Source organism: Elephas maximus, chromosome 2, assembly GCF_024166365.1.
Source record: "Elephas maximus indicus isolate mEleMax1 chromosome 2, mEleMax1 primary haplotype, whole genome shotgun sequence".
NCBI classification, from domain to species: domain Eukaryota; kingdom Metazoa; phylum Chordata; class Mammalia; order Proboscidea; family Elephantidae; genus Elephas; species Elephas maximus.
This window is the reverse complement of record NC_064820.1, coordinates 671,880-698,393: the sequence shown is the minus strand read 5'-3', so window position 1 is coordinate 698,393 and position 26,514 is coordinate 671,880. Positions and strand designations below refer to the sequence as shown.

Genomic DNA, 26,514 nt, shown 5'->3' with positions numbered 1-26,514 from the left:
AGCCTAGGTAACTAAATGGGGGAAGGCATATGTAACTAAATGGGGGAAAGCCTAGGTAACTAAATGGGGGAAGGCATATGTAACTAAATGGGGGAAAGCCTAGGTAACTAAATGGGGGAAAGCCTAGGTAACTAAATGGGGGAAAGCCTAGGTAACTAAATGGGGAAGGCCTAGGTAACTAAATGGGGAAAGCCTAGGTAACTAAATGGGGTAAGTCCTAGGGAACTATATGGGGGAAGGCCTAGGGAACTAAATGGGGGATGGCCTAGGGAACTAAATGGGGGACGGCCTAGGTAACTAAATGAGGGAAGGCCTAGGTAACTAAATTGGGAAGGCCTAGGTAACTAAATGGGGAAAGCCTAGGTAACTAAATGGGGAAAGCCTAGGTAACTAAATGGGGGAAGTCCTAGGGAACTAAATGGGGGAAGGCCTAGGGAACTAAATGGGGGAAGGCCTAGGGAACGAAGTGGGGGAAGGCCTAGGGAACTAAATGGGGCAAGGCCTAGGGAACTAAATGGGGGAAGGCCTAGGGAACTAAATGGGGGAAGGCCTAGGGAACTAAATGGGGGAACGCCTAGGGAACTAAATGGGGGAAAGCTTAGGGAACTAAATGGGGGAAAGCCTAGGGAACTAAATGAGGGAAGGCCTAGGGAACTAAATGGGGGAAGGCCTAGGGAAGAAAATGGGGGAAGGCCTAGGGAAGTAAATGGGGGAAGGCCTAGGGAACGAAATGGGGGAAGGCCTAGGGAACTATATGGGGGAAGGCCTAGGGAACTAAGTGGGGGAAGGCCTAGGGAACTAAATGGGGCAAGGCCTAGGGAACTAAATGGGGGAAGGCCTAGGGAACTAAATGGGGGAAGGCCTAGGGAAGAAAATGGGGGAAGGCCTAGGGAAGTAAATGGGGGAAGGCCTAGGGAACGAAATGGGGGAAGGCCTAGGGAACTAAATGGGGGAAGGCCTAGGGAACTAAGTGGGGGAAGGCCTAGGGAACTAAATGGGGCAAGGCCTAGGGAACTAAATGGGGGAAGGCCTAGGGAACTAAATGGGGGAAGGCCTAGGGAACTAAATGGGGGAAGGCCTAGGGAACTAAATGGGGGAAGGCCTTGGGAATTCAATGGGGGAAGGCCTAGGGAACTGAATGGCGGCAGGCCTAGGGAACTAAATGGGGGAAAACGTAGGTAACTAAATGGGGGAAGGCCCAGGTAACTGAATGGGGGAAGGCCCAGGTAACTAAATGGGAGAAAGGCTAGTCTCTTCAACAAATGCTTGTGGAACAACTAGATTATCCATACTGGGGGAAGGGACAAAACTTTGACCTTTATCTCACACCTCATATTAAAATTAATTTAAAAAAGTGGGTCATAGGTGAAAACACTCTAACTACAAGACTTGTATAAGAAAATTCAGGAGAAGATCTTCATTAAGTGTGGAGCAGACGAAGACTTCTTTACAGAACATACAAAAGCACAAAACGAAAAAAATGATGACGTGAACTTCATCAAAATTAAAACTTCTGCTCCTCAAAACGCTGTTAAGAAAATGAAAACGCCAGCCACAGGACATACATACATCTGGGAAAGGATTTGTATCTGGAAATCATAAAAAACTCTCTTAACTGCATACCAAGGAAAACAATCCCATTAAAACAAGGGGGCAACAGACTTGAACAGCGTCACAAAAGAAGCTAACAGTTGGCCAATAAGCGCATGAAAATATTTTCAACATCATTAGTCTTCAGGGAAATGCAAATTAAAATCATAACGAAGTACTATTACACACCCACAAGAACAGCTAAAATTAAAGGGGCTGACAACACCAAGTGTTGGCACGGATGTATAGCACACACTGCTGGTGAGAATGTATCACAATCCAACTTCAGCAGTCTGACAATTCCTAATAAAATTAAATACCTTCTCGCCGTAAGCCAGCAATCCCACTCTGAAGTATTTACCCAAGAAAAAGGAAAACATGTTCACACAAAGACTTACGCATTCACGTTTACACTAGCTGTACTCGTAATAACTAAAAACTAAAACTAATCCACTTGTTCACCTACAGCACACGTGATACAGTCATACCATGTAATACTGTGCAGCAAGAGGGACTAACAACTGTAACACACAATATGCATGACTCTCAGAATCAGATGCAAAACAGAAAAAACATAGTTTCATTTATCTGAAATTCTAGAAAAGGAAAGCCTTGTCTATGGCGACAGGCCATCAGTGGCTGCAGGGCAGGTGTGGAAGCAGACTGCAGAGGGGCACGGGGAACTGCTCAGGAAGTGTGTGCGCGTGTGTAAGGCCATGAGAAAGACGATTTAAAAACAAACATTGTATTTCAGCCTGCAAACACGTGGTCACATTTTACACAAATGTGAAGTAGTGGGATATGAGAAAATACAAGTTCCATTTTACGAGCAAAATGTAAAACAATATGAATCTTCCTACTTTTCTTAAGAAATGGGTTAACTGTAGTGAGCTGAAAAATCATCCATCTTGAGAGAACAGAAATGCAAAAGCAGCTAACAGAATTCACGGGGATGCTTCTAGATCCTGAACCCTGAAGGCATTCCTCTTCCTTAACAGTCACTACTGAGGAAAAACGAGTCGTGAATTCCCAAACGTGTACAAAGTCTTTAGGACCATATCCCACCAGAAAACTTAAACTCAATTCCAAAAACCTCCTTTCCCACCAGACTGCTAATGGAAAGATGTCCAAAAGGAGTAATAATTTTCCCCTGATAAGTAAAAAATAAGTCTTTAAAATATACAAACATCTATCTGGGGCACAAAACTCTCATTACAGTAAAACACACCAACAAGCAAGAGTGAATCACTGATACGAAAGTCGGTCTGCTCCGAGGAGGAGCAGTGCAAGCGCCCCAGGGAAGGGTCCCTGCGAGGGCAGGCAGACGGGGCACCCCAGGGCCACCGCAGCACAGTGACCCTGCTCTGAGCAGACTGCGAGGACATCTGCATCTGCTGTCCTGATCTGCTCTGCTTCAACACAGCCAGCTTTCTTTGAAAACATGCTTCCTCCAGAGCCTGTTCAGTCCCCAGGGCCCAGCTTTAAGGCATGGTCACCAAGAGCTGGTTTGTGTAAGAGAAGACACACTGACGCTCAGCTAGGGTAGCCACACCGCTACGACCATCAGCTCTGAGTGACCTGTGGTTTCAGCAAAGGTCAAAGGCATCCTCAAAGGTGTCCAACTACAAAGAGTATTTAGAATAACGTGGTACAGGCGTGGAGATCCCTCCGAATGCGACTTTACAGTCTGCAAAGAGTGGAGTAGATCCTACTCTGACGACCATTAACCCGGGCGGGCACACTTCACAAACGAAACCACTCAGATAAGCTGGAGGACACAGTGCTTGTGGGGAACCACCTGTCCTTACACTGACCAGTTCACTGAGTGGACACTGGTGGTCTCGGGATGTGCCCCCTGCCCCACTGCCTCTGTCCAGACCCCTCCTCAACGGGCATGCTGCACTCCCACACCACCTCCATCCAGGCCCCTTCTCAGTGGACATGGGTGTCTCAGGCTACACTCCCCACAGCACCTCCATCCAGGCTCCTCCTCAGGGGACATGGGTGGTCTCGGGGTACACTCCCCAAACCACCTCCATCCAGGCCCCTCCTCAGTAGATGTGGGTGGTCTCGGGGTACACTCCCCACACCACCTCCATCCAGGCCCTTCCTCAGTGGACATGGGTGGTCTCGGGGTACACTCCCCACACCACCTCCATCCAGGCCCCTCCTCAGTAGATGTGGGTGGTCTCGGGGTACACTCCCCACACCACCTCCATCCAGGCCCTTCCTCAGTGGACATGGGTGGTCTCGGGGTACACTCCCCACACCACCTCCATCCAGGCCCCTCCTCAGTAGATGTGGGTGGTCTCGGGGTACACTCCCCACACCACCTCCATCCAGGCCCTTCCTCAGTGGACATGGGTGGTCTCGGGGTACACTCCCCACACCACCTCCATCCAGGCCCCTCCTCAGTAGATGTGGGTGGTCTCGGGGTACACTCCCCACACCACCTCCATCCAGGCCCTTCCTCAGTGGACATGGGTGGTCTCGGGGTGCACTCCCCACACCACCTCCTTCCAGGCCCCTCTGGAGAGGATATGGGCAGTCTTGAGGTGCACTCCCCAAACCACCTCCTTCCAGGCTCCTCTGGAGAGGACATGGGCGGTCTTGAGGTGCACTCCCCACACCACCTCCTTCCAGGCCCCTCTGGAGAGGACATGGGCGATCTTGAGGTATACCTCCACACCACCTCCTTCCAGGCCCCTCTGGAGAGGACATGGGCAGTCTTGAGGTACACCTCCACACCACCTCCTTCCAGGCCCCTCTGGAGAGGACATGGGCGGTCTTGAGGTGCACCTCCACACCACCTCCTTCCAGGCCCCTCTGGAGAGGACATGGGCAGTCTTGAGGTACACCTCCACACCACCTCCTTCCAGGCCCCTCTGGAGAGGACATGGGCGGTCTTGAGGTGCACCTCCACACCACCTCCTTCCAGGCCCCTATTCAGTGGACATGGGTGGTCTCAGGGTGCACTCCACCACCTCCCTCCAGGCCCCTCCTCAGTAGAGGTGGGTGGTCTCGGGGTACGCCCCCCACACCACCTCCTTCTAGGCCCCTCTGGAGAGGACATGGGTGGTCTTGAGGTGTACTCCCCACACCACCTCCTTCCAGGCCCCTCTGGAGAGGACATGGGCAGTCTTGAGGTACACTTCCACACCATCTCCTTCCAGGCCCCTATTCAGTGGACATGGGTGGTCTCAGGGTGCACTCCACCACCTCCCTCCAGGCCCCTCCTCAGTAGAGGTGGGTGGTCTCGGGGTACGCCCCCCACACCACCTCCTTCTAGGCCCCTCTGGAGAGGACATGGGTGGTCTTGAGGTGCACTCCCCACACCACCTCCTTCCAGGCCCCTCTGGAGAGGACATGGGTGGTCTTGAGGTACACTTCCACACCATCTCCTTCCAGGCCCCTCCTCAGTGGACATGGGTGGTCTCAGGGTGCACTCCACCACCTCCATCCAGGCCCCTCCTCAGTAGAGGTGGGTGGTCTCGGGGTACACTCCCCACACCACCCCCTTCCAGGCCCCTCTGGAGAGGACATGGGCGGTCTCGTGGTACACTCCCCACACCACCTCCTTCCAGGCCCCTCTGGAGAGGATATGGGCAGTCTTGAGGTGCACTCCCCACACCACCTCCTTCCAGGCCCCTCTGGAGAGGACATGGGTGGTCTCGTGGTACACTCCCCACACCACCTCCTTCCAGGCTCCTCTGGAGAGGACATGGGTGGTCTCGTGGTACACTCCCCACACCACCTCCTTCCAGGCTCCTCTGGAGAGGACATGGGTGGTCTCGTGGTACACTCCCCACACCACCCCCTTCCAGGCCCCTCTGGAGAGGACATGGGTGGTCTCGTGGTACACTCCCCACACCACCTCCTTCCAGGCCCCTCTGGAGAGGACATGGGCGGTCTTGAGGTGCACTCCCCACACCACCTCCTTCCAGGCCCCTCTGGAGAGGACATGGGCGGTCTCGTGGTACACTCCCCACACCACCCCCTTCCAGGCCCCTCTGGAGAGGACATGGGTGGTCTCGTGGTACACTCCCCACACCACCTCCTTCCAGGCCCCTCTGGAGAGGACATGGGCGGTCTTGAGGTGCACTCCCCACACCACCTCCTTCCAGGCCCCTCTGGAGAGGACATGGGTGGTCTCGTGGTACACTCCCCACACCACCTCCTTCCAGGCCCCTCTGGAGAGGATATGGGCAGTCTTGAGGTGCACTCCCCACACCACCTCCTTCCAGGCCCCTCTGGAGAGGATATGGGCAGTCTTGAGGTGCACTCCCCACACCACCTCCTTCCAGGCCCCTCTGGAGAGGACATGGGCGGTCTTGAGGTGCACTCCCCACACCACCTCCTTCCAGGCCCCTCTGGAGAGGACATGGGCAGTCTTGAGGTGCACTCCCCACACCACCTCCTTCCAGGCCCCTCTGGAGAGGATGTGGGCTGTCTTAAGGTGCACTCCCCACACCACCCCCTTCCAGGCCCCTCTGGAGAGGACATGGGTGGTCTCGTGGTACACTCCCCACACCACCTCCTTCCAGGCCCCTCTGGAGAGGATATGGGCAGTCTTGAGGTGCACTCCCCACACCACCTCCTTCCAGGCCCCTCTGGAGAGGATGTGGGCTGTCTTAAGGTGCACTCCCCACACCACCCCCTTCCAGGCCCCTCTGGAGAGGATGTGGGCTGTCTTAAGGTGCACTCCCCACACCACCCCCTTCCAGGCCCCTCTGGAGAGGATGTGGGCTGTCTTAAGGTGCACTCCCCACACCACCCCCTTCCAGGCCCCTCTGGAGAGGATGTGGGCTGTCTTAAGGTGCACTCCCCACACCACCCCCTTCCAGGCCCCTCTGGAGAGGACATGGGTGGTCTCGTGGTACACTCCCCACACCACCTCCTTCCAGGCCCCTCTGGAGAGGATATGGGCAGTCTTGAGGTGCACTCCCCACACCACCTCCTTCCAGGCCCCTCTGGAGAGGACATGGGTGGTCTCGTGGTACACTCCCCACACCACCTCCTTCCAGGCCCCTCTGGAGAGGATATGGGCAGTCTTGAGGTGCACTCCCCACACCACCTCCTTCCAGGCCCCTCTGGAGAGGATGTGGGCTGTCTTAAGGTGCACTCCCCACACCACCCCCTTCCAGGCCCCTCTGGAGAGGATATGGGCAGTCTTGAGGTGCACTCCCCACACCACCTCCTTCCAGGCCCCTCTGGAGAGGATGTGGGCTGTCTTAAGGTGCACTCCCCACACCACCCCCTTCCAGGCCCCTCTGGAGAGGATGTGGGCTGTCTTAAGGTGCACTCCCCACACCACCCCCTTCCAGGCCCCTCTGGAGAGGACATGGGTGGTCTCGTGGTACACTCCCCACACCACCTCCTTCCAGGCCCCTCTGGAGAGGACATGGGTGGTCTCGTGGTACACTCCCCACACCACCTCCTTCCAGGCCCCTCTGGAGAGGACATGGGTGGTCTCGTGGTACACTCCCCACACCACCTCCTTCCAGGCCCCTCTGGAGAGGACATGGGTGGTCTCGTGGTACACTCCCCACACCACCTCCTTCCAGGCCCCTCTGGAGAGGACATGGGTGGTCTCGTGGTACACTCCCCACACCACCTCCTTCCAGGCCCCTCTGGAGAGGACATGGGCGGTCTTGAGGTGCACTCCCCACACCACCCCCTTCCAGGCCCCTCTGGAGAGGACATGGGTGGTCTCGTGGTACACTCCCCACACCACCCCCTTCCAGGCCCCTCTGGAGAGGACATGGGCGGTCTCGGTGTGCATCTCCACACTCCCTCTGGGCTTTCCTCATTTGAGCTGAGGGAACAAGAACAAAAGCAACTGCCTTCACTCAGCTGTTATTCTCTGCCTCCCAGATTTATCACTTTATTGAAATGCTCTGCTAACTTCCCTTTGTTCTAACTCTTCTTTATTAATCCTGCCCTTCAAAACCATTTTTTAAAATCTTCCTACTAATTCACATCAGGTGGCCTCTGAACCACTGAAGTCCTGGGACAGACTGCAAGGGTGGGGAGGACACGGACCCAGGGGCATCCAAGAGGCAGCTGGGAAACACAGGGAGCTGGCAAGCACGGGGCTGCGGGACGGCACCGTCAAGAGGGCAGAGGTCCTGGACTTTCAGGCTCAGCATAGCCTCCACTGTTGTTAGAAACCCATCATGGAAGAGGAATAAGGAAGCTGAAGCTCAGAAACAAGTCCTAGTGAGAAACAGAGTCCCCAAGCAAGGCACATAAACAAGCCAAACACAAGCCGTCCACATGACGTCCTCAACTGGGTCTCAAGTTCCAAAACCAGGACCTGGGCTCCTAACGCTTTCTAAAAGCTAAGTGAACATCCCTCATGGCTGATGCGGACTTCAGTTCTGCCAGGCACAGAACACCTCACCCACTACGACCTGAGAGAAGCATTCGATTTAAACAATTGTGCAGTATGGCTGCACTAAACTTAAACACATTGCCTTCTCCTTCTGTAATTCTACGGGCCAAGTTATTGGTATTCAAAAGCGTACGAAAACTTCGCAAAGTTGCCACACCTGAAGGCAAGTTCTTCTAGAGTGCGGGCGTGCACTGAAACATCCCAGAATAAGCCAGGAGCTACTTGCTCAGCTGTTGTACGGAGTGAGGCATACCTTGTGAGCTGGGGAAGTCCGTCTCTCGCTCCCTCTGGCTGGAACCTGTGCTCCCAGGAGGGTTGCTCAGGTCCCACTCACACTCCGCGATGAGGTTCAGGACAGCCTCGTCGTCAGCATCCAGGACCAAGCACTTAGACAAGGAGTCGGCGTGTTTGGCTCTGCAGTGGGAGGGTCTGCAAAGAAAAGCGATCAGCAATCTCCATTTGAACCCGGGGTACATGCCATTCCCCAAGACCCTGTGGAAAGCAACTGCCTGTGTGGCTGTAAGGTACCTAATTAGGAATATTTTGGTGCAACTGAAATAAGACATGTCTTAAACCAATCCCGCTGGGATTGGCATAAACCTCAAAGTTCTGGAACCCTTTGCTCTGCAGTCTTCGGCTACAATTCAATTTCCCCTTTTCTCCGCATGTCCACAGCATGATACATGGGGCGCAGAAGGTCAAAGGATGTCAGGTTCCCAATTCCTACGCTGACACTAAGGGAAAACAGTCCCACCCTGGTTGAACCCTAAGGGGTACTGGAGTACAGCAACGTCACCCTGTGGACTCCCTCAGCGTGGAGGTGGACACGCTCAAAGGGGACCTCAAGTTCAATGAAGATAACATAGGAAATCACTCTTCAAAATCATAATCACATATACTATTAATACTGACGTCAGGAGGCAGTTCATACATATGACACCTGGTCGCAGTCACTAATTTTTACAGCTGAGAGCTTTCCTGCTCACTGCACAGTGGGGAAACCTCAGAAAAGGGAGCTTGGGTTCTCGTTCTGGGTCTGCCCAGATACTTGACACTGAGCACATTCCCGCCTCCTTGGACCTCCACCTTCTCTGTATAGGAAGGAGGCGGACTCTAAACACATTGAAGAGAAAAACACAACAAACATGTCAAAACATATGGTATGCAGCAAAAAACACTGCGGAGACGGCAACCTGTAGCTGTAAATATCTATGTTAAAAAAGAAGATCTCAAATCAATATCCTAAACTTCCACCTGAAGAAACTAGACAAAAGAACAAACTACACCCAAACCATGCAGAAGGGTGATAATAAAGATTAGAGTGAGGATAAATGAAATAGGGAATAGAAAAACAATGGAGAAGATCAACAAAACCAAAAGTCTGCAAATATCAACAAAATTAACAAACCTTTAGCTAGACTGAAAAAGAAAAAAAAAGAAGACTCAAATTACTAAAATCAAGAATGACAGAGGGGACATCATCACTACCAACCTTACAGAAATGAAAAGGATTATAAAGAAATACTATAAACAACTGAATGCCAACAAACTAGATACCTACCTGAAAGGGACAAACCCCTATAAACACACAAACTACTAAAACTGACAGAAGTAGAAAATCTGAATAGTCCTCTAAGAAGTAAAAAAATTAAATCAGTAATCAAAACACTTCCAACAAAGAAAAGACCAGGACCAGGTGGCTTCACTGGTAAATTCCACCAAACATTTAAAGAAGAATTAACACCAATCCTTTTCAAACTCTTCAAAAAAACAAAAGAGGGAACACTTCCTAACTCATCCTATGAGGCCAGCATCGCCCTGATTCCAAAGGGAGACAAAAATGTCACAGGAAAACTACAGACCAATATCCCTTATGAATACAGAGGCAAAACCCTCAGGAAAATGCTGGCAAGCCGAATCTAGCAGCACACTGAAAGGATTACACTTGACGGCCAATGAGAGCTGCTCTAGGAGCGTAAGGGTGGTTCATCGCACAAATGCCAATGATGTAACAAATCACATCGATAAAACAAAGACAAAGAAACAAAAAACACCACACGATCATCTCACCTGATGCAGGAAAAGCATTTGACAAAATCTAATGCCCTCTCATAATGAAAACACTTAACCAACCAGGAATAGAAGGGACTAATAAGGGCACTGCAGCACGGAGAACTGCTTTAATACGGCCCTTCTAGCCATGGTCTTGTAATGACAACAAAATGATTGTGTGGGACTATGCAATACAGTGCTTGTAGCCCACCAAGGAGACTGGACAGTTTTGCTAATGCAACTAAGGTACAATGAATCCTCGTAGGGAACTGGCTAGTTTTGCCATCCTGCTAGCGTTAAAATGAGCAAAACCCAGAGGCTGAGGGGGGATCTCACTACCAACAAGGAGAGCCAGGAGCAGAGTGCGTCCTTAAGACCTGGGATTCCTGTGCTGAGAACATCCGAGATCCAGGAGACAGAAAGAGCTGTAACACTGAACACAGCAAGAGACAGCTGGTACGGGACCAGCGAGATAGGCTCACCAACCCATGGAGTGGGAGAGCCAAGCGCCTTCAGGCAGGAGGCTTCCTGGTGGACTGGGGTGCCTCTGGGTACATACTGGTGGAGCTAAAGAGCTGTAACACCTGCCTGAGCAGCACAGAGGCTGGGCTGAAGACTAAGGCCGAGAGCCTAGTGGAAGAGGCCAGGCCCGAGCAGGACCCAGTGGCAGAGGCCTGCCTGCAGGTACGGTTGAGAAGCTGTCCTGATCACAGAACTGTATCCTGAGTACTCTCTGTTAATTCTAAGTTGATCCCGAACCGTTCAGTACGGTCTGTTGAGTTCTGTGTGACCAATGCAATGAATTATCAAACCCAAAAGGGAAGTAGAGAGTGCAATGGGAGGGGCAGCTGGTATCAGAAGTGGTAAAAAAAAAAAAAGTTAAATTGAAGGTATGTCTGATCTCTACCTCACAGCAATCAGCTCTGGGCTGATGATGATGGTGATTCTCCTCCTCCCTCCCCAAGTTAGACAATGAGATCTGATGTCCCTAAGCCATTTTAACAGGCGTCTATGAAAAACCCAAAGCTAACATGAAATACCTATGGTGAAAGACTGAAGGCTTTGCTCCTAAGATCAGGAACCTAACAAAGACGTCTGCTCTTGCCACTTCTATTCAACATTGTCCTAGAATTTCTGGTCAGAGCAATTAGGCAAGAAAAAGAATTAAAAGGCATCCAAACTGGAAAAGAAGAAGTATAACTATCAGTATTTGCAGATAACATGATCTTATATATAGAAAACTCTAAAGAATCCACACTCAGAGACCGCTATCAGGGCTAAATTTATTAGGATCCACCCTACACTGATCTCTAAATCTAGGATATACTCAAGGTCATATTTTGGCTCTCGTGAACTTGCTCTGATTTTCTTCAGTTTCAGCTTGAACTTGCATATAAGCCAATTGATGGTCTGTTCCAGTCAGCCCCTGGCCTTATTCTGACTGATGATATTGAGCTTTTCCATCGTCTCTTTCCACAGATGTAGTCAATTTGCTTTCTGTGTGTTCCATCTGGCGAGGTCCATGTGTATAGTCGCCGTTTATGTTGGTGAAAGAAGGTATTTGCAATAAAGAAGTCGTTGGTCTTGCAAAATTCTATCATTCGATCTCCGGCATTGTTTCTATCACCAAGGCCATGTTTTCCAACTACTGATCCATCCATTTCCAACTTTTGCATTCCAATCGCCAGTAATTATCAATGCATCTTGATTGCATGTTCGATCAATTTCAGACTGCAGCAGCTGATAAAAATCTTCTATTTCTTCATCTTTGGCCGTAGCGTTGGTGCGTAAATTTGAATAATAGTTGTATTAACCGGTCTTCCTTGTAGGCGTATGGATATTATCCTATCGCTGACATGACAACATTGTACTTCCGGATAGATCTTGAAACGTTCTTTTTGACAATGAATGCAACACCATTCCTCTTCTAGTTGTCATTCTCAGCATAGTAGACGATATGATTGTCTGATTCAAAATGGCCAATACCAGTCCATTTCAGCTTACTAATGCCTAGGATATCAATGTTTATGCGTTCCATTTCATTTTTGACGATTTCCAATTTTCCTAGATTCATACTTTGTACATTCCAGGTTCCTATTATTAATGGATGTTTGCAGCTGTTTTTTCTCATTTTGAGCCGTGCCACATCGCAAATGAAAGTCCCGAAAGTTTTACTCCATCCACATCATTAAGGTCGACTCTACTTTGCGGAGGCAGCTCTTCCCCAGTCATCTTTTGAGTGCCTTCCAACCTGAGGGGCTCATCTTCCAGCACTATATCAGTGTTTCACTGCTATTCATAAGGTTTTCACTGGCTAATGCTTTTCAGAAGTAGACTGCCGGGTTTGACGCATTGAACACTAGCGAGCAAAGACCAGACGAGTTGTGGAATGACATCAGTGACATCATACATGAAGAAAGCAAGAGGTCACTGAAAACACAGGAAAGAATGAAAAGACCAAGATGGATGTCAGAGGAGACTCTGAAACTTGCTCTTGAACGTCGAGCACCTAAGCGAAAGGAAGAATTCATGAACTAAAAGAACTGAAGATTTCAAAGGGTGTCTCCAGAAGACAAAGTAAAGTATTATAATGACACGTGCAAGGAGCTGGAGATGGAAAACCAAAAGGGAAGCACACACTCAGCATTTCTCAAGCTGAAAGAACTGAAGAAAAAATTTAAGCCTCGAGTTGCAATAGTGAAGGATTCCATGGGGAAAATATTAAATGACGCAGGAAGCATCAAAAGAAGATGGAAGGAATACACAGAGTCATTATACCAAAAAGAATTAGTCGATGTTCAACCATTTCAAAAGGTGGAATATGATCAGGAACCGATGGTACTGAAGGAAGAACACCAAGCTGCTCTGAAGGCATTGGCGAAAAACAAGGCTCCAGGAATTGCTGGAATATCAATTGAGATGTTTCAACAAACAGATGCAGCATTGGAGGTGCTCACTCATCCCATGCCAAGAAATTTGGAAGACAGCTCCCTGGCCAACTGACTGGAAGAGATCCATATTTATGCCTACTCCCAAGAAAGGTGATCTAACCGAACATGGAAATGATAGAACAGTATCATTAATATCACATGCAAGCAAAGTTTTGCTGAAGATCATTCAGAAACGGCTGCAGCAGTATATCGACAGGGAACTGCCAGAAATTCAAGCCGGTTTCAGAAGAGGACGTGGAACCAGGGATATCATTGCTGATGTCAGATGGATCCTGGCTGAAAGCAGAAAATACCAGAAGGATGTTTACCTGTGTTTTATTGACGATGCAAAGGCATTCGACTGTGTGGATCGTAACAAACTATGGATAACATTGTGAAGAATGGGAATTCCAGAACACTTAATTGTGCTCATGAGGAACCTTTACATAGATCGAGGCAGTTGTTCGGACAGAACAAGGGGATACTCATGGATTTAAAGTCGGGAAAGGCATGCGTCAGGGTTGTATTCTTTCACCATACCTGTTCAATCTGTATGCTGAGCAAATAATATGAGAAGCTGGACTATATGAGGAAGAACAGGACATCAGGATTGGGGGAAGACTCATTAACAACCTGCGTTGTGCAGATGACACAACCTTGCTTGCTGAAAGTGAAGAGGACTTGAAGTGCTTACTAATGAAGATCAAAGACCACGGCCTTCAGTATGGATTACACCTCAACATAAAGAAAACAAAAATCCTCACAACTGGACCAATGAGCAACATCATGATAAACAGAGAACACTGCAGTTGTCAAGGATTTCATTTTACTTGGATCCACAATCAACAGCCACGGAAGCAGCAGTCAAGAAATCAAAAGACGCATTGCACTGGGTAAATCTGCTGCAAAGGACCTCTTCAAAGTGTTGAAGGGCAAAGATGTCACCTTGAAGACTAAGGTGCGCCTGACCCAAGCCATGGTATTTTCAATCACATCATATGCATGTGAAAGCTGGACAAGGAATAAGGAAGACCGAAGAAGAACTGATGCCTTTGAATTGTGGTGCTGGCGAAGAATATTGAATATACCACGGACTGCCAAAAGAACGAACAAATCTGTCTTGGAAGAAGTACAACCAGAGTGCTCCTTGGAAGAAAGGATGGTGAGACTGCGTCTTACATACTTTGGACATGTTGTCAGGAGGGATCAGTCCCCACAAGGACATTATGCTTGGTGGAGTACAGGGTCGGCGGAAAAGAGGAAGAACCTCAATGAGGTGGACTGACAATGAGCTCAAGCATAACAACGATTGTAAGGATGGATCAGGACCAGGCAGTGTTTCGTTCTATTGTGGATGGGGTCGGTATGAGTTGGAACCAGCTCGATGGCACCTAACAACACCACCACCCTACACTGGAATGACAGTAACCCAACAAAAGAAACATAACAAAAAATATGGGAGCAGGAGAGATGTGGTGTCCCACCATCTCCACGGACCCCAGCGGCATTGGGCGCCACTCCTCCCCCCTCTTCTCTGCACGTCTGCCCCTGAAATGGCCATCGGTGCCCACAGGTCACATCTGTCAGTTAGACATTCTATCAACAGACAAGCCTGAGAAACTTACTGCTCTGAATGTTCACATAGCACTCTGCTCGTACCTTCCACCTTTCAAAGCAGCTGGGAAACTATGCTTTGAGGCAAGCGATTCCTCTGAAGTGAAGTGCAGCTGGGATGCTTTTCGTTCATTCTCTCTTACGGGGCGATCATCTAGGAAGAAAACGCACAGAAGAACTAGCCAATGGCATCACGGTGCCACGAAACAGCCCGCCATGACTGTGCCCCAGGGGCATGGTGCCACGAAACCGCCCACCAGGACTGCGCCCCAGGGCCACGGTGCCACCATGGGCAGACCTCCACCCCATAGGCACCTCCAGGAGCAGACCACCTAGGCTGAGCTCCACCTCACACTTCCTCATGGGCCACACAAGGAAAGGGGCCTAAGACGTTCAGGGTGGTGCCCAAAGTCAGGCAGTGCGGGAGTGGTAAGCCAAGTGTGACTGAGCAGCTGGCTTAGCATCTATGTCCCTAACCCCAGCTGGCACCACCTCCCTGTGTTCTCTCTGCTTACTGGGCCTCCTTACCACCCTTCCTGGCATCCTACAAGCATTGCTCCTGTTAAAAAACACAGGTACTCTTAAGTCGTGTGTACACTCAAAGGGGCTCAAAGCCACTAACGGTGGAAAATCAATTTCCCTTTTAAGAAGGAATCACGGGCAGGATCAACTGTAGAACACACAACAGCCTGGTCCTGCCCCACTGAACAAGAGTGTGAATGTTACGGCCATTCGACCAGGATAACCGCCTGCCTACCAAGCTGTCTGAGGTTTGGGAGCATATGCACAACAAAAAGGCGATAATCAGACTCGTTCTTTACGACGGGGTTCAGCCGCAAGTCCACATCTGTGAGCTCCAACAAGGAGCGGAGCCGAAAGACTTCTGCTAATGAGGAAATACAGTTGTAGTAGAGATTGAGTCTTTCCAACGCAGTCAGATACTGAATGCCCTGTAAACGGGAAGAAAAAGCTGAGTGAAGTCACACTTAAATAAATGGCAAAATGGGCCATCAATACAAACTGGCCAACCTATTTACTAAACACACTTGTAGTAAGTACATGCATTCCATAAAGACTGTAAGAATGACATGTATACTCAGATACACAGTTCTGTGTCACACAGTGAAACAGCCATGGAGGGAGACTTGCAACAGTCGTAACTGCACCAAGGACACAAATCTTTACCAAGTGCTCAGTATGTGCTGAGCTAAGTGACTTACCCATGATTTCACTTCACCTGCACAGTCCTATCTGGTAAGAACTGCTCTTACTCCCACTTTACAGACTGAAGAATCGAGGTTCAGTAAGGTCGGACAGCGCCTGGCCTGGGCCTGCAACTGACTGGGTGGGGCCCCTGGCCACTGTGCTGGGTTCCCTCTACAGAGTGCAAGTGTGTGTTCCCCCACATTTTCTTTCAAAGGTCCTCTTTGTAGTAAACCACACAGTGCTTGCACAACTGTCCCTGTTCACCATCACCTGGAGTGACTCCTTACTCAGCAAATACTGAGAGCCTGCCCGTCTCACCTGGGGCTCAGCAAAGGCAGCAGGCCCTGCCCCACAGGCTGTCACTCAAGGCCCAGAGGACACAAGGCAAAGGCCACAGACACGGAACACAAAGTGGACAAACAAAACACTGCCAATAAAGGGATGGAGAGTGAGAGACATGTGTAAATCAGTCTCTGGGGCCTTGTTTTATTGCCTTTAAAACACAACTGTCTTCATCAGCGAGCTATAACTTTTGGTTGTCAAAAGTAATTTAAAGATGTGATAGAATGTCTAAGAATCTCGCTTAGGGTAGACACAAGAAAAACAACATTTACACTCTTTCTAAGTGCACAAGTGCAAGTACACGCCCCACAAGCACACAGTTACAGAACAGACTCCACTACTGACCACGAGTGCACTTTCCACTGCTGTTCACAGCAATGACTCTCTTTAACAAACGAACCTAAAACTTACCTCTAGACTAACCAACGAGTTGCGTGAGAGATCCAAAGATTTTAGACCCGTTAAATGCATCAAAGAATTTCCTAGGTGCGTAATCTTTTCTTGGTAAGTTCCAGGAAGAGATAATGATCGAAGTTCACCTAAGAATAGGAAATTATAAAATTTTAAACTTTTTTTAATTGAAAATAAATTATTGTAATAAAAGCCTAGATTCTTAGTTTTCAAAATACAGCACACAAAACATAAAAAGCTTAGAAGGAAAGACACAAAACGTTAACATATTTTTCCCGTTCTGGGTGACCTTTATCTTCCTTATAATGTGTATCTGTATTTTCCAAGGTTTTTTTTACAATGAGATATAGTCTGAGAAAAAGTCATTCAGAAAAACAATGAAATTCATTTAAAATATGAATGCCAACATTAAAGAATGGCTGGAGCCCTGATGGCACAGTGGTTAAGAGCTCGGCTGCTAACCAAAAGGTCAGCAGTTGGAATTCACCAGTGGCTCCTTGGAAACCCTATGGGGCAGTTCTACTCCGTCCTATGGAGTCACTCTGAGTTGACAGCGACTTGACAGCAATGGGTTTTTTATTATGGTTAAGAGTTTCAGCTTACATATGCCTCCAACTACGTCCAAACCCACGCCCTCCTCTCTACCACCATAGCTTCTCCCTAAAGCCCTCTCTCACCAGGACGGCTCCCTCCCAAACTTTCCTACCTGGTGGCCTGTCACACACCTGGCTGCCCAACTCCATCGCCTGTCACAGCCTTCACAGTGGGGATAGCTAGTGGAAATCCTCGTGTGGGCTGACCTGTCTGCTCTGTGTCACACAGTGTGGGGGCAGGCTGGGTGGTCTGTATATCTGCGTCTATGTGTGGCACCCTCGTGCACGGCAGGCACAGTAAGCACTTGTTAAACACGTACTGCTACAAAAACAAACGCTTCCCTGGTCAAAAAGACAGGTTAGGTTTGAATGTACCAATACTTCAGTTTGTTTTTTTTTTTTAATTTTTTATTGTGCTTTAAGTGAAAGTTTACAAATCAAGTCGGACTCTCATACAAAAATTTATAAACACCCTGCTACATACTCCTAGTTGCTCTCCCCCTAATGAGACAGCACACTCCTTCCCTTCACTCTCTCTTTTCGTGGCCATTCAGCCAGCTTCTGTCCCCCTCTGCTCTCTCATCTCCCTCCAGATAGGAGATGCCAACATAGTATGTGTCTACCTGATCCAAAAAGCTCACCCCTCACCAGTATTGTTATCTAACCCATAGCCCAGTCCAACCCGTCTGAAGAGTTGGCTTTAGGAATGGTTCCTGTCTTGGGATAACAGAAGGTCTGGGGACCATGATCTCCAGCGTCATTCTAGTCTCAGTCAGAGCATTAAGTCTGGTCTTTTTACAACAATTTGGGGTCTGCTTCCCACTGCTCTCCTGCTCCCTCAGGTTTTTTTTGTTCTGTTCTCTGTTAGGGCACTCATCGGTTGTACCCGGGCACCATCTAGGCTGATGTAGTCTCTTGTTTATGTGGTCGTTCCTATCTCTTGGGGTCGAAATTACCCTGTGTCTTTGGTGTTCTTCACTTTCCTTTGCTCCAGGTGGGTTGAGACCAATTGATGCATCTTAGATGGCTGCTTGCTAGCATTTAAGACCCCAGACCTCACTCTCCAAAGTGGGATGCAGAATGTTTTCTTAATAGATTTTATTATGCCAATTCCCCTGAAACTGTGGTCCCCAAACCCCCGCCCCTGCTACGCTGGCCTTTGAAGCGTTGAGTTTATTCAGGAAACTTCTTTGCTCTTGGTTTAGTCCAGCTGTGCTGACCTCTCCTGTATTGTGTGTCATCTGTCCCTTCACCTAAAATAGTTCTTATCTACTATGCAATTAGTGAAAACCCCCCTTACTCCCTCCCTCCCCCTTCTCATAACCATCAAAGAATATTTTCTTCTCTTTTTAAACTATTTCTCGAGTTCTTATGATAGCGGTCTTATACAATATTTGTCCTTTTGCAACTAATTTCACTTAGCACAATGCCTTCCAGATTCCTCCATGTTACGAAACGTTTCACAGATTCATCACTGTTCTTTATTGATGCGTAGTATTCCATTGTGTGAATATACCATAATTTATTTAGCCATTCATCCGTTGATGGGCACCTTGGTTGCTTCCATCTTTTTGCTATTCTAAACAGTGCTGCAATGAACATGGGTGCGCATATATCTGTTCATGTAAAGGCTCTCATTTCTCTAGGATATATTCCAAGGAGTGGGATTGCTGGATTTTATGGTAGTTCTATATCTAGCTTTTTAAGGAAGCATCAAATCGATTCCCAAAGTGGTTGTACCATTTTACATTCCCACCAGCAGTGTATAATTGTTCCAGTCTCTCCACAACGTCTCCAGTATTTACTATTTTGTGTTTTTTGGATTAATGCCAGCCTTGTTGGAGTGAGATGGAATCTCACAGTAGTTTTGATTTGCATTTCTCTAATGGCTAATAATCTTGAGCACTTCCTCGTGTATCTGTCAGCCACCTGAATGTCTTCTTTAGTGAAGTGTCTGTTCATATTCTTTGCCCATTTTTTAACTGGGTTATTTATCTTTTTGTAGTTGAGTTTTAGCAGTATCATGTAGATTTTAGAGATGAGGCACTGATCGGAAATGTCACAGCTAAAATTTTTTTCCCGGTCTGTAGGTAAACTTTTTACTCTTTTGGCGAAGTCTTTGGATGAGCATAGTGTTTGATTTTTAGGAGCTCCCAGTTATCTAGTTTTTCTTCTGCATTGTTAGCAATGTTTTGTATATTGTTAATGCCATGTATTGGGGCTCCTAACGCTGTCCCTATTTTCTCTTCCATGATCTTTATCATTTTAGATTTTATATTTAGGTCTTTGATCCATTTTGAGCTTGTTTTTGTGCATGGTGTGAGGTATGGATCTTGTTTAATTTTTTTTTTGCAGACGGATATCCGGTTATGCCAGCACCACTTGTTAAAAAGACTGTCTTTTCCACATTTAACTGCTTTGGGGCCTTTATGAAATATCAACTGCTCATATGTGGATGGATTTATGTCTGGTTTCTCAGTTCTGTTCCATGGGTCTGTGTATGTGTTGTTGTACCAGTACCAGGCTGTTCTGACTACTGTGGCAGTATAATAGGTTCTAAAATCAGGTAGAGTAAGGCCTCCCACGTTGTTCTTCTTTTTCAGTAATGCTTTACTTATCCAGGGCCTCTTTCCCTTCCATATGAAGCTGGTGATGTGTTTCTCCATCTGATTAAAAAATGCCGTTGGAATTTGGATCGGAATTGCATGAAATCTATAGATCACTTTTGGTAGAACAGACATTTTTATAACGTTAAGTCTTCCAATCCACGAGCATGGTATGTTTTTCCACTTATGCAGGTCTCTCTTCGATTCTCGCACAAGTGTTTTGTAGTTTTCTTTGTATAAGTTTTTACATCTCTGGTAAGATTTATTCCTAAGTATTTTATCTTCCTGGGGGTACTGTAAATGGTATCCATTTGGTGATTTCCTCTTCGATGTTCTTTTTGTTGGTGTACCGGAATCCAACTGATTTTTGTATGTTTATCTTGTATCCTGATACTCTGCTGAACTCTTCTATCACTTTCAGTAGTTTTCTTGAGGATTCCTTGGGGTTTTCTATGTATAAGATCATGTCGTCTGCAAACAGAGATACTTTTACTTCTTCCTTGCCAATCTGGATGCCCTTTAGTTCTTTATCTAGCCTAATTGCTCTGGCTAGGACCTCCAGCACAATGTTGAATAAGAGTGGTGATAAAGGGCATCCTCGTCTGGTTCCCGATCTCAAGGGGGAATGCTTTTAGACTCTCTCCATTTAGGATGATGTTGGCTATTGGCTTTGTATAAATGCCCTTTATTATGTTGAAGAATTTTCCTTCTATTCCTATTTTGCTGAGAGTTTTTATCATGAATGGCTGTTGAACTTTGTCAAATGTCTTTTCTGCATCAATTGATAAAATCATGTGATTCCTGTCTTTTGTTTTACTTATATGATGGGTTACATTAATTGTTTTTCTAATGCTGAACCATCCCTGCATACTTGATATGAATCCCACTTGGTCATGGTGAGTTATTTTTTGAATATGCTGTTGAATTCTATTGGCTAGAATTTTGTGGAGGATTTTTGCATCTAAGTTCATGAGGAATATAGGTCTGTAATTTTCTTTTTTTGTGGTGTCTTTACGTGGTTTTAGTATCAGGGATATGCTGGCTTCATAGAGTAAGTTTGGGAGTATTGTGTCCTTTTCTATGCTCTGAAATACCTTTGGTAGTAGTGGTGTGGACGGCACTGGGTTTGGGTAGTAGTGGCGTTAACTCATCTCTGAAAGTTTTGTAGAACTCTGCAGTGAAGCCATCCAGGCCAGGGCTTTCTTTCTTGGGAGTTTTTTAAGTACCTTTTCAATCTCTTCTTTTGTCATGGGTTTATTTAGTTGTTCTACCTCTGTTTGTGTTAGTTTAGGTAGGTAGTGTGTTTCTAGGAATTCACCCATTTCTTCTAGGTTTTCAAATTTGTTAGAGTACAATTTTTCATAGTAATCTGATATGATTCTTTTAATTTCAGTTGGGTCTGTTGTAATATCACCCATCTCATTTCTTATCCAGGTTCTTTGCTTTCTCTCCTGTTTTTGTTTTGTCAGTTTGGCCAATGGTTTATCAATTTTGGTAATTTTTTCAAAGAACCAGCTTGTGGTCTTGGGAACTCTGTCAAATGTTTTTCTGTTTTCTATTTCATTTAGTTCTCTAATTTTTATTATTTCCTTTCTTCTAGTGCCTGAACGTTTCTTTTGCTGCTCTCTTTTATTTGTTCAAGTTGTAGGGATAATTCTTTGATTTGGGCCGTTTCTTCTTTTTGGATGTGTGCATTTACTGATATAAATTGACTTCTGAGCACTGCTTTCACTGCGTCTCAAAGGTTCTGATAGGAAGTGTTTTCATTCTCATTGGATTCTATGAATTTCTTCATTCCATCCTTAATGTCTTCTATAACCCAGTCTCTTTGAGCAGGGTATTGTTCAGTTTCTAAGTGTTTGATTTCTTTTCCCTCTTTCTGTTATTGATTTCTACTTTTACGGCCTTATGGTCAGAAAAGATGCTTTGTAATGTTCTGGATTCTGCTAAGGCTTGCTTTACGACCTAATATGTGGTTTATTCTAGAGAATGTTCCATGTGCACTAGAAAAGAAAGTATACTTGGCTGCTGTTGGGTGGAGTGTTTTGTATAACGTCTAGAAGGTGGAGATGGTTGACTGTGGCATTTAGATCTTCTGCGTCTTTACTGAGCTTCTTTCTGGATATCCTCTCCTTCACCAAAAGTGGTGTGCTGAAGTCTCCTACTATAATGTGGAGCTGTCTATCTCACTTTTCAATGCTGTTAGAGTTTATGTATCTTGCAGCCCTGTCATTGGGTGCATCAATATTTAATATGGTTATATCCTCCTGGTATACTGTCCCTTTAATTATTTGTATATAGTGTCCTTCCTTATCCTTTGTGGTGGATTTAACTTTAAAGTCTATTTTGTCAGAAGTTAATACTGCCACTTCTGTTCTTTTTTGATTGTTGTTCGCTTGATATATTTTTTTCCATCCTTTGAGTTTTAGTTTGTCTGTGTCTCTAAGTCTAAGGCGTGTCTCTTGTAGACAGCAGAGAGACATTTCATGTTTTTTAATCTATTCTGCCACTCTCTGTCTATTGGTGCATTTAGTTAATTAACATTCAGTGTAATTATGGATAGATACGAGTTTTGTGCTGCCATTTTGATGTCTTTTTTTGTGTGTTGTTGACAGCTTCTTTTTCCCATTTAATTTTTTGTCCTGAGTAGTTTATATACTGTCTTTTCCTTTTATTCATTGTTGTTGACTTTGTTTCTGCTGAGTCTCTATTTTTTCTTGTATTTTATTTTGATGAGTAGGATAGTTTGTTTCTTTTGTGGTTACCTTAGTTACCACTATTTTTCTCAGTTTAAACCTAACTTTTATTTCTTTTTATCTCCTTGTCCTCCTCTCCATATGAAAGATCTATGACTACATTTCTCAGTCCCTCTTCATTATTTTAATGTACTCTTATATAATGACATCACTGTTTCCCTGTTTTGAGCATTTATCTTGATTTATTTTTGTGTTTTCCCTGTCTGGGTTGACTTCTGATTGCTCTGTCCAGTGTTCTAGTCTTGGGTTGATACCTAATATTATTGATTTTCTAACCAAAGAACTCCTTTTACTATTTCTTATAGTTTTGGTTTAGTTTTTATGAAATCCGTAAACTTCTGTTTATCTGGAAATATCCTAATTTCACCTTCATATTTAAGAGACAGTTTTGCTGGATATATGATTCTTGGCTGGCAATTTTTTTCCTTCAATATTTTATATAAGTCATCTCACTGCCTTCCTGCCTGCATGGTTTCTGCTGAGTAGTCCAAGCTTATTCTTACTGACTCTCCTTTGTAGGGGACTTTTTGTTTATCCCTAGCTGCTCTTAAAATTCTCTTTTATCTTTGGTTCTGGCAAGTTTGATTATAATATGTCTTGGTGACTTTCTTTTAAAACCTACCTTATGTGAAGTTCGATGAGCATTTTGGATTGCTGTCTTCTCATCTTTCACTATATCAGGGAATTTTTCTGCCAACAAATCTTTGACAATTTTCTCTGTATTTTCTGTTATCCCTCCCTGTTCTGGTACTCCAATTACTTGTAGGTTATTTCTCTTGATAGAGTCGCACATGATTCTTAAGTTTTCTTCATTTAAAAAAAAATTCTTTTATCTGATTTTTCTTCAAATATATTGGTGCCACGTGCTTTATCTTCGAGATCACCAATTTTATCTTCCACTTGCTCAATTCTGCTCCTCTAATTCTGTAATTTTATTGTTAATCTTCTGAATTTCTGATTGCTGTCTCTCTACGGATTCTTGCAGCTTATTAAACTTTTCATTATATTCTTGAAGAACCTTTTTAATTTCTTCAACTGTTTTATCTGTGTGTTCCTTGGCTTGTTCTATGTATTGCCTGATCTCCTTCCTTACATCTTGAAGAGTTCTGTATATTAATCTTTTGAATTCTGCATCTGGTAATTCCAAGAAGGCACCTTTATCCAGAAGATCCTTTGATTCTGCTTTGAGAGCTTGTTGAAGCAATCATGGTCTGTTTCTTTATGTGGTTTGATATTGACTGTTGTCTCCGAGCCATCAATAAGTTACTGTATTAGTTTACTTTATGTTTGCTTACTGTATCCTAGTTTCTTGCTTTGTTTTGTTTTGATATGCCCAGATGGGTTGCTTGAGTGAAGTAGCTTGATTATTTTCACCTTTGGGGCTCTGATGTCCTGTCACCAGATAGACAGAGCTGTTATCAGATATATGAGCTTATGAGTCCATTCACTTTTTTTGTGTGGATTCAGCTCCGGTGTCCAGGTAGGTGGTCATCCAGTGTGTCGTACAGCGTCTGTCCTACGGTCTTAGAGGGGTAGGGGTGTTTGGTTTATGTACCGGTATCTGGTTGCAGCAGGGGGTCATGCTCTGAAAAAGGCAGGGGGCTGAGAGCTGTCCCCCGAGTGTCTCTGAGGAAAGCATGTCCCTGTTCCCTACAGCATACAGGTGGGTGGGTTCTATAGAAGGACCATGGGCACCCAATGCTTTTGGTTGTAAGGACTGGGAGGTACCAGTTATCCCTGGACCCCTGTCACGGTTGGCTGGGTGACCTGAGTGGAGCCACCAGTCCTTAGGCCCCTGACGTGGATGTGAGGACCCTGTTTAACAGGCAAAGCAGTGTCAAATATCAAATACCCACCTCTTCACCGCACAGCTAAAACAGTTGCAGTCTGCCAGCAAGGGCCTATTCTCCTGAAATAGGCCCACACAGGTCCATGCAGGGGGGGAAACGCTATTCAAAGTCCACGGGCCGTTTATGCCTAGACAGGAGCCACTTCTGTCCTAAGCTCCCCAGGTTAGTCGAGCTGGCAAATTATCTTTTCCTCCTGTTGTGAATTTATTCCTTCTCCAAGGCTGGGAGGATGGCTCCAGGCACTCAACAGGTCTTACCTCTGGCCCAGGGAAATCAACAACCACTGAAACCAGCTTGGGGGCAGGAGCGCGGTAAAATATATACAAGCAGTTAGCTTTTGCCAAGAGCGCCATTCTTCTCTGGTTCCAGAGGTGTGAGCATGCTGTGTGCCTGGCTGCTTCTCCCTGAGAAAACTGTGGCTGAATGCTATCACCAGCCTGCGCAGCTGCTTCCGGGAATAGTGCCTGAGAGATCCCAGTGATTCACGTCCAGCAATTCCTCTCTGCCTCTGAATGGTCTCTCACTCTTCCCCTGCCACTCAGTCCGTTTTCTACCTTTGCCTTTGATGTTCAGGGCTCCTAGCTTGTCATAAAGATAATCATTTTAGTTGATTTTTCGGGTCTTTGTTGTAAGACGGATCACTGGAAGCATCTGGCTATTTTGCCATCTTGGCCTCACCTCCAAAAGTCCCAATACTTTCATAGAAACATTTGTTTTTAAAACACTCTTGGAGTAAGTTTAAACTTCCTTTGAGGACTTCCAATTTGGACAAGATGGCGTAGATGCATCTTACCCTAACCATCTCCGCTTTTTATATCTAAAAACTTTGGACAAAAATGCATGAAACAAACATCAGAAGACTGTACAGTGGAGAACAGGCAGCTGAGAGTCTAGGGATCTGAGGACTCAGGAAATAATCCAGCAGCAAGTTCCCTGGAGTGGTTTTGGTTCTGTCTCCTCTATATACTACTAAATACCACTCTGGCAACCCAGGACCATCCATGGTCTGTGTTCCTGAGCCTGGCGCCTGTTTCCCTCCCCCAGAGCCTGCATCCCTGAGCCTGGTGCCCATCCCTGAGCCAGGTACTCGCATTGCTCACCCGGAGCCCATGTCCCCGAGGCTGGTACCGACGTCCCTGAGCCCGGAGCCTGCATCCCACACCCAGAGCCCTTGTCCCTGAGCCTGGAACCTTCATCCCTGAGATGGGCGCCCGTGTCCCTCAACCCGGTGCCCGCGTCCCTCAGCCCAGACCCCGGGTCCCTGAGCCCGGTGCCCGCGTCCCTCAGCCGGGTGCTCACGTCCCACAGCCTGGAGCCCGCATCCCTGAGCCCGGTGCCCGCGTCTCACAGCCCGGTGCCCGCGTCTCACAGCCCGGTGCCCGCGTCTCACAGCCCGGTGCCCGCGTCTCACAGCCCGGTGCCCGCGTCCCTCAGCCGGGTGCTCACGTCCCACAGCCTGAAGCCCGCATCCCTCAGCCCGGTGCCCGCGTCCCTCAGCCCGGTGCTCACGTCCCACAGCCTGGAGCCCGCATCCCTGAGGCCGGTGCCCGCGTCCCTGAGCCCGGTGCCCGCGTCCCTCAGGCCGGTGCCCGCGTCCCTTAGCCGGGTGCTCACGTCCCACAGCCTGGAGTCCGCATCCCTCAGCCCGGTGCCCGCGTCCCTCAGCTCGGAGCCCGTGGCCCTCAGCCCGCCCTCAGCCTGGAGCCCACCGACGCGCTGGCCGTACCCAGGTCGCGGTGCGCCGCCAGGCCGCTCTTCTCTCGGATCCTCTCCTCGCACAGAACCAACTGCAGGCCCGCAGGCGCCATGTTTTCAAACGGAATGCTCAGGTCAACACGCCTGCGCAGTGCGGCCCGCGGGCGCTGAGGCAAGGCTACCGGCGGGCGGGCGGGCGGGAGGGGTGGAGCTCTGGCGGGCGAGGCCTAATGGGCAACAGCACAGACCGGGGAGTGGATTGGGCCACGGGAGGCGGGGGCGGGGCCCGAGTGGGCAGGGCTGCGAACCTTGAACGCTAGGGCCCGCGCAGGCAGGGTCACGTGACGCGGGCCTGAGGGGACTGGTGGGCGGGACCACAGGCGATGGGGGCGGGGCCCGGCTGGGCACGCGCACGGACGGGGCGTGGGAGGAGCCACGGATGAGGGGCGGGACAAGGCCCGGGGGGCGGGGTCAG

At 47.5% G+C, this 26,514-nt stretch overlaps 1 protein-coding gene across 33 annotated transcripts; it reads right to left on the bottom strand.

Annotated features, from left to right (window-relative positions):
• Positions 1-1,471: 1,471 nt before the first annotated feature.
• LOC126062243 (centrosomal protein of 72 kDa-like) lies at positions 1,472-26,203 on the bottom strand. Of its 33 annotated transcripts, XM_049859557.1 has the most exons (10): positions 26,071-26,203; positions 16,540-16,667; positions 15,338-15,530; positions 14,626-14,734; positions 8,238-8,413; positions 7,205-7,405; positions 6,545-6,664; positions 5,645-5,944; positions 5,453-5,524; positions 1,472-4,389 (listed from the first exon to the last, which is right to left on the bottom strand). In XM_049859557.1, the coding sequence occupies exons 1-10, from the start codon at positions 26,150-26,152 to the stop codon at positions 3,476-3,478; spliced, it is 2,295 nt and encodes a 764-aa protein (XP_049715514.1). In that variant the 5' UTR covers positions 26,153-26,203; the 3' UTR covers positions 1,472-3,475. The 33 variants fall into 33 exon arrangements, 30 of the variants coding, with proteins under 30 accessions (XP_049715514.1, XP_049715530.1, XP_049715558.1 ...); XM_049859573.1 differs by lacking the exon at positions 5,645-5,944; XM_049859601.1 differs by lacking the exon at positions 6,545-6,664 and having other exon boundaries at positions 5,645-5,704.
• Between the last annotated feature and the right edge of the window lie 311 nt (positions 26,204-26,514).

Bases quoted from the DNA above. Each gene is read 5' to 3' on its own strand.
- LOC126062243 (XM_049859557.1), bottom strand. From the start codon at position 26,152: ATGGCGCCTGCGGGCCTGCAGTTGGTTCTGTGCGAGGAGAGGATCCGA. The intron at 14,735-15,337 runs GTAGGCAGGCGG...TTTTCTTCCTAG, and splicing joins CCCAAACCTCAGACAGCTTG to ATGATCGCCCCGTAAGAGAG. The intron at 7,406-8,237 runs GTATGCCTCACT...TTGTTCCCTCAG, and splicing joins GGACTTCCCCAGCTCACAAG to CTCAAATGAGGAAAGCCCAG.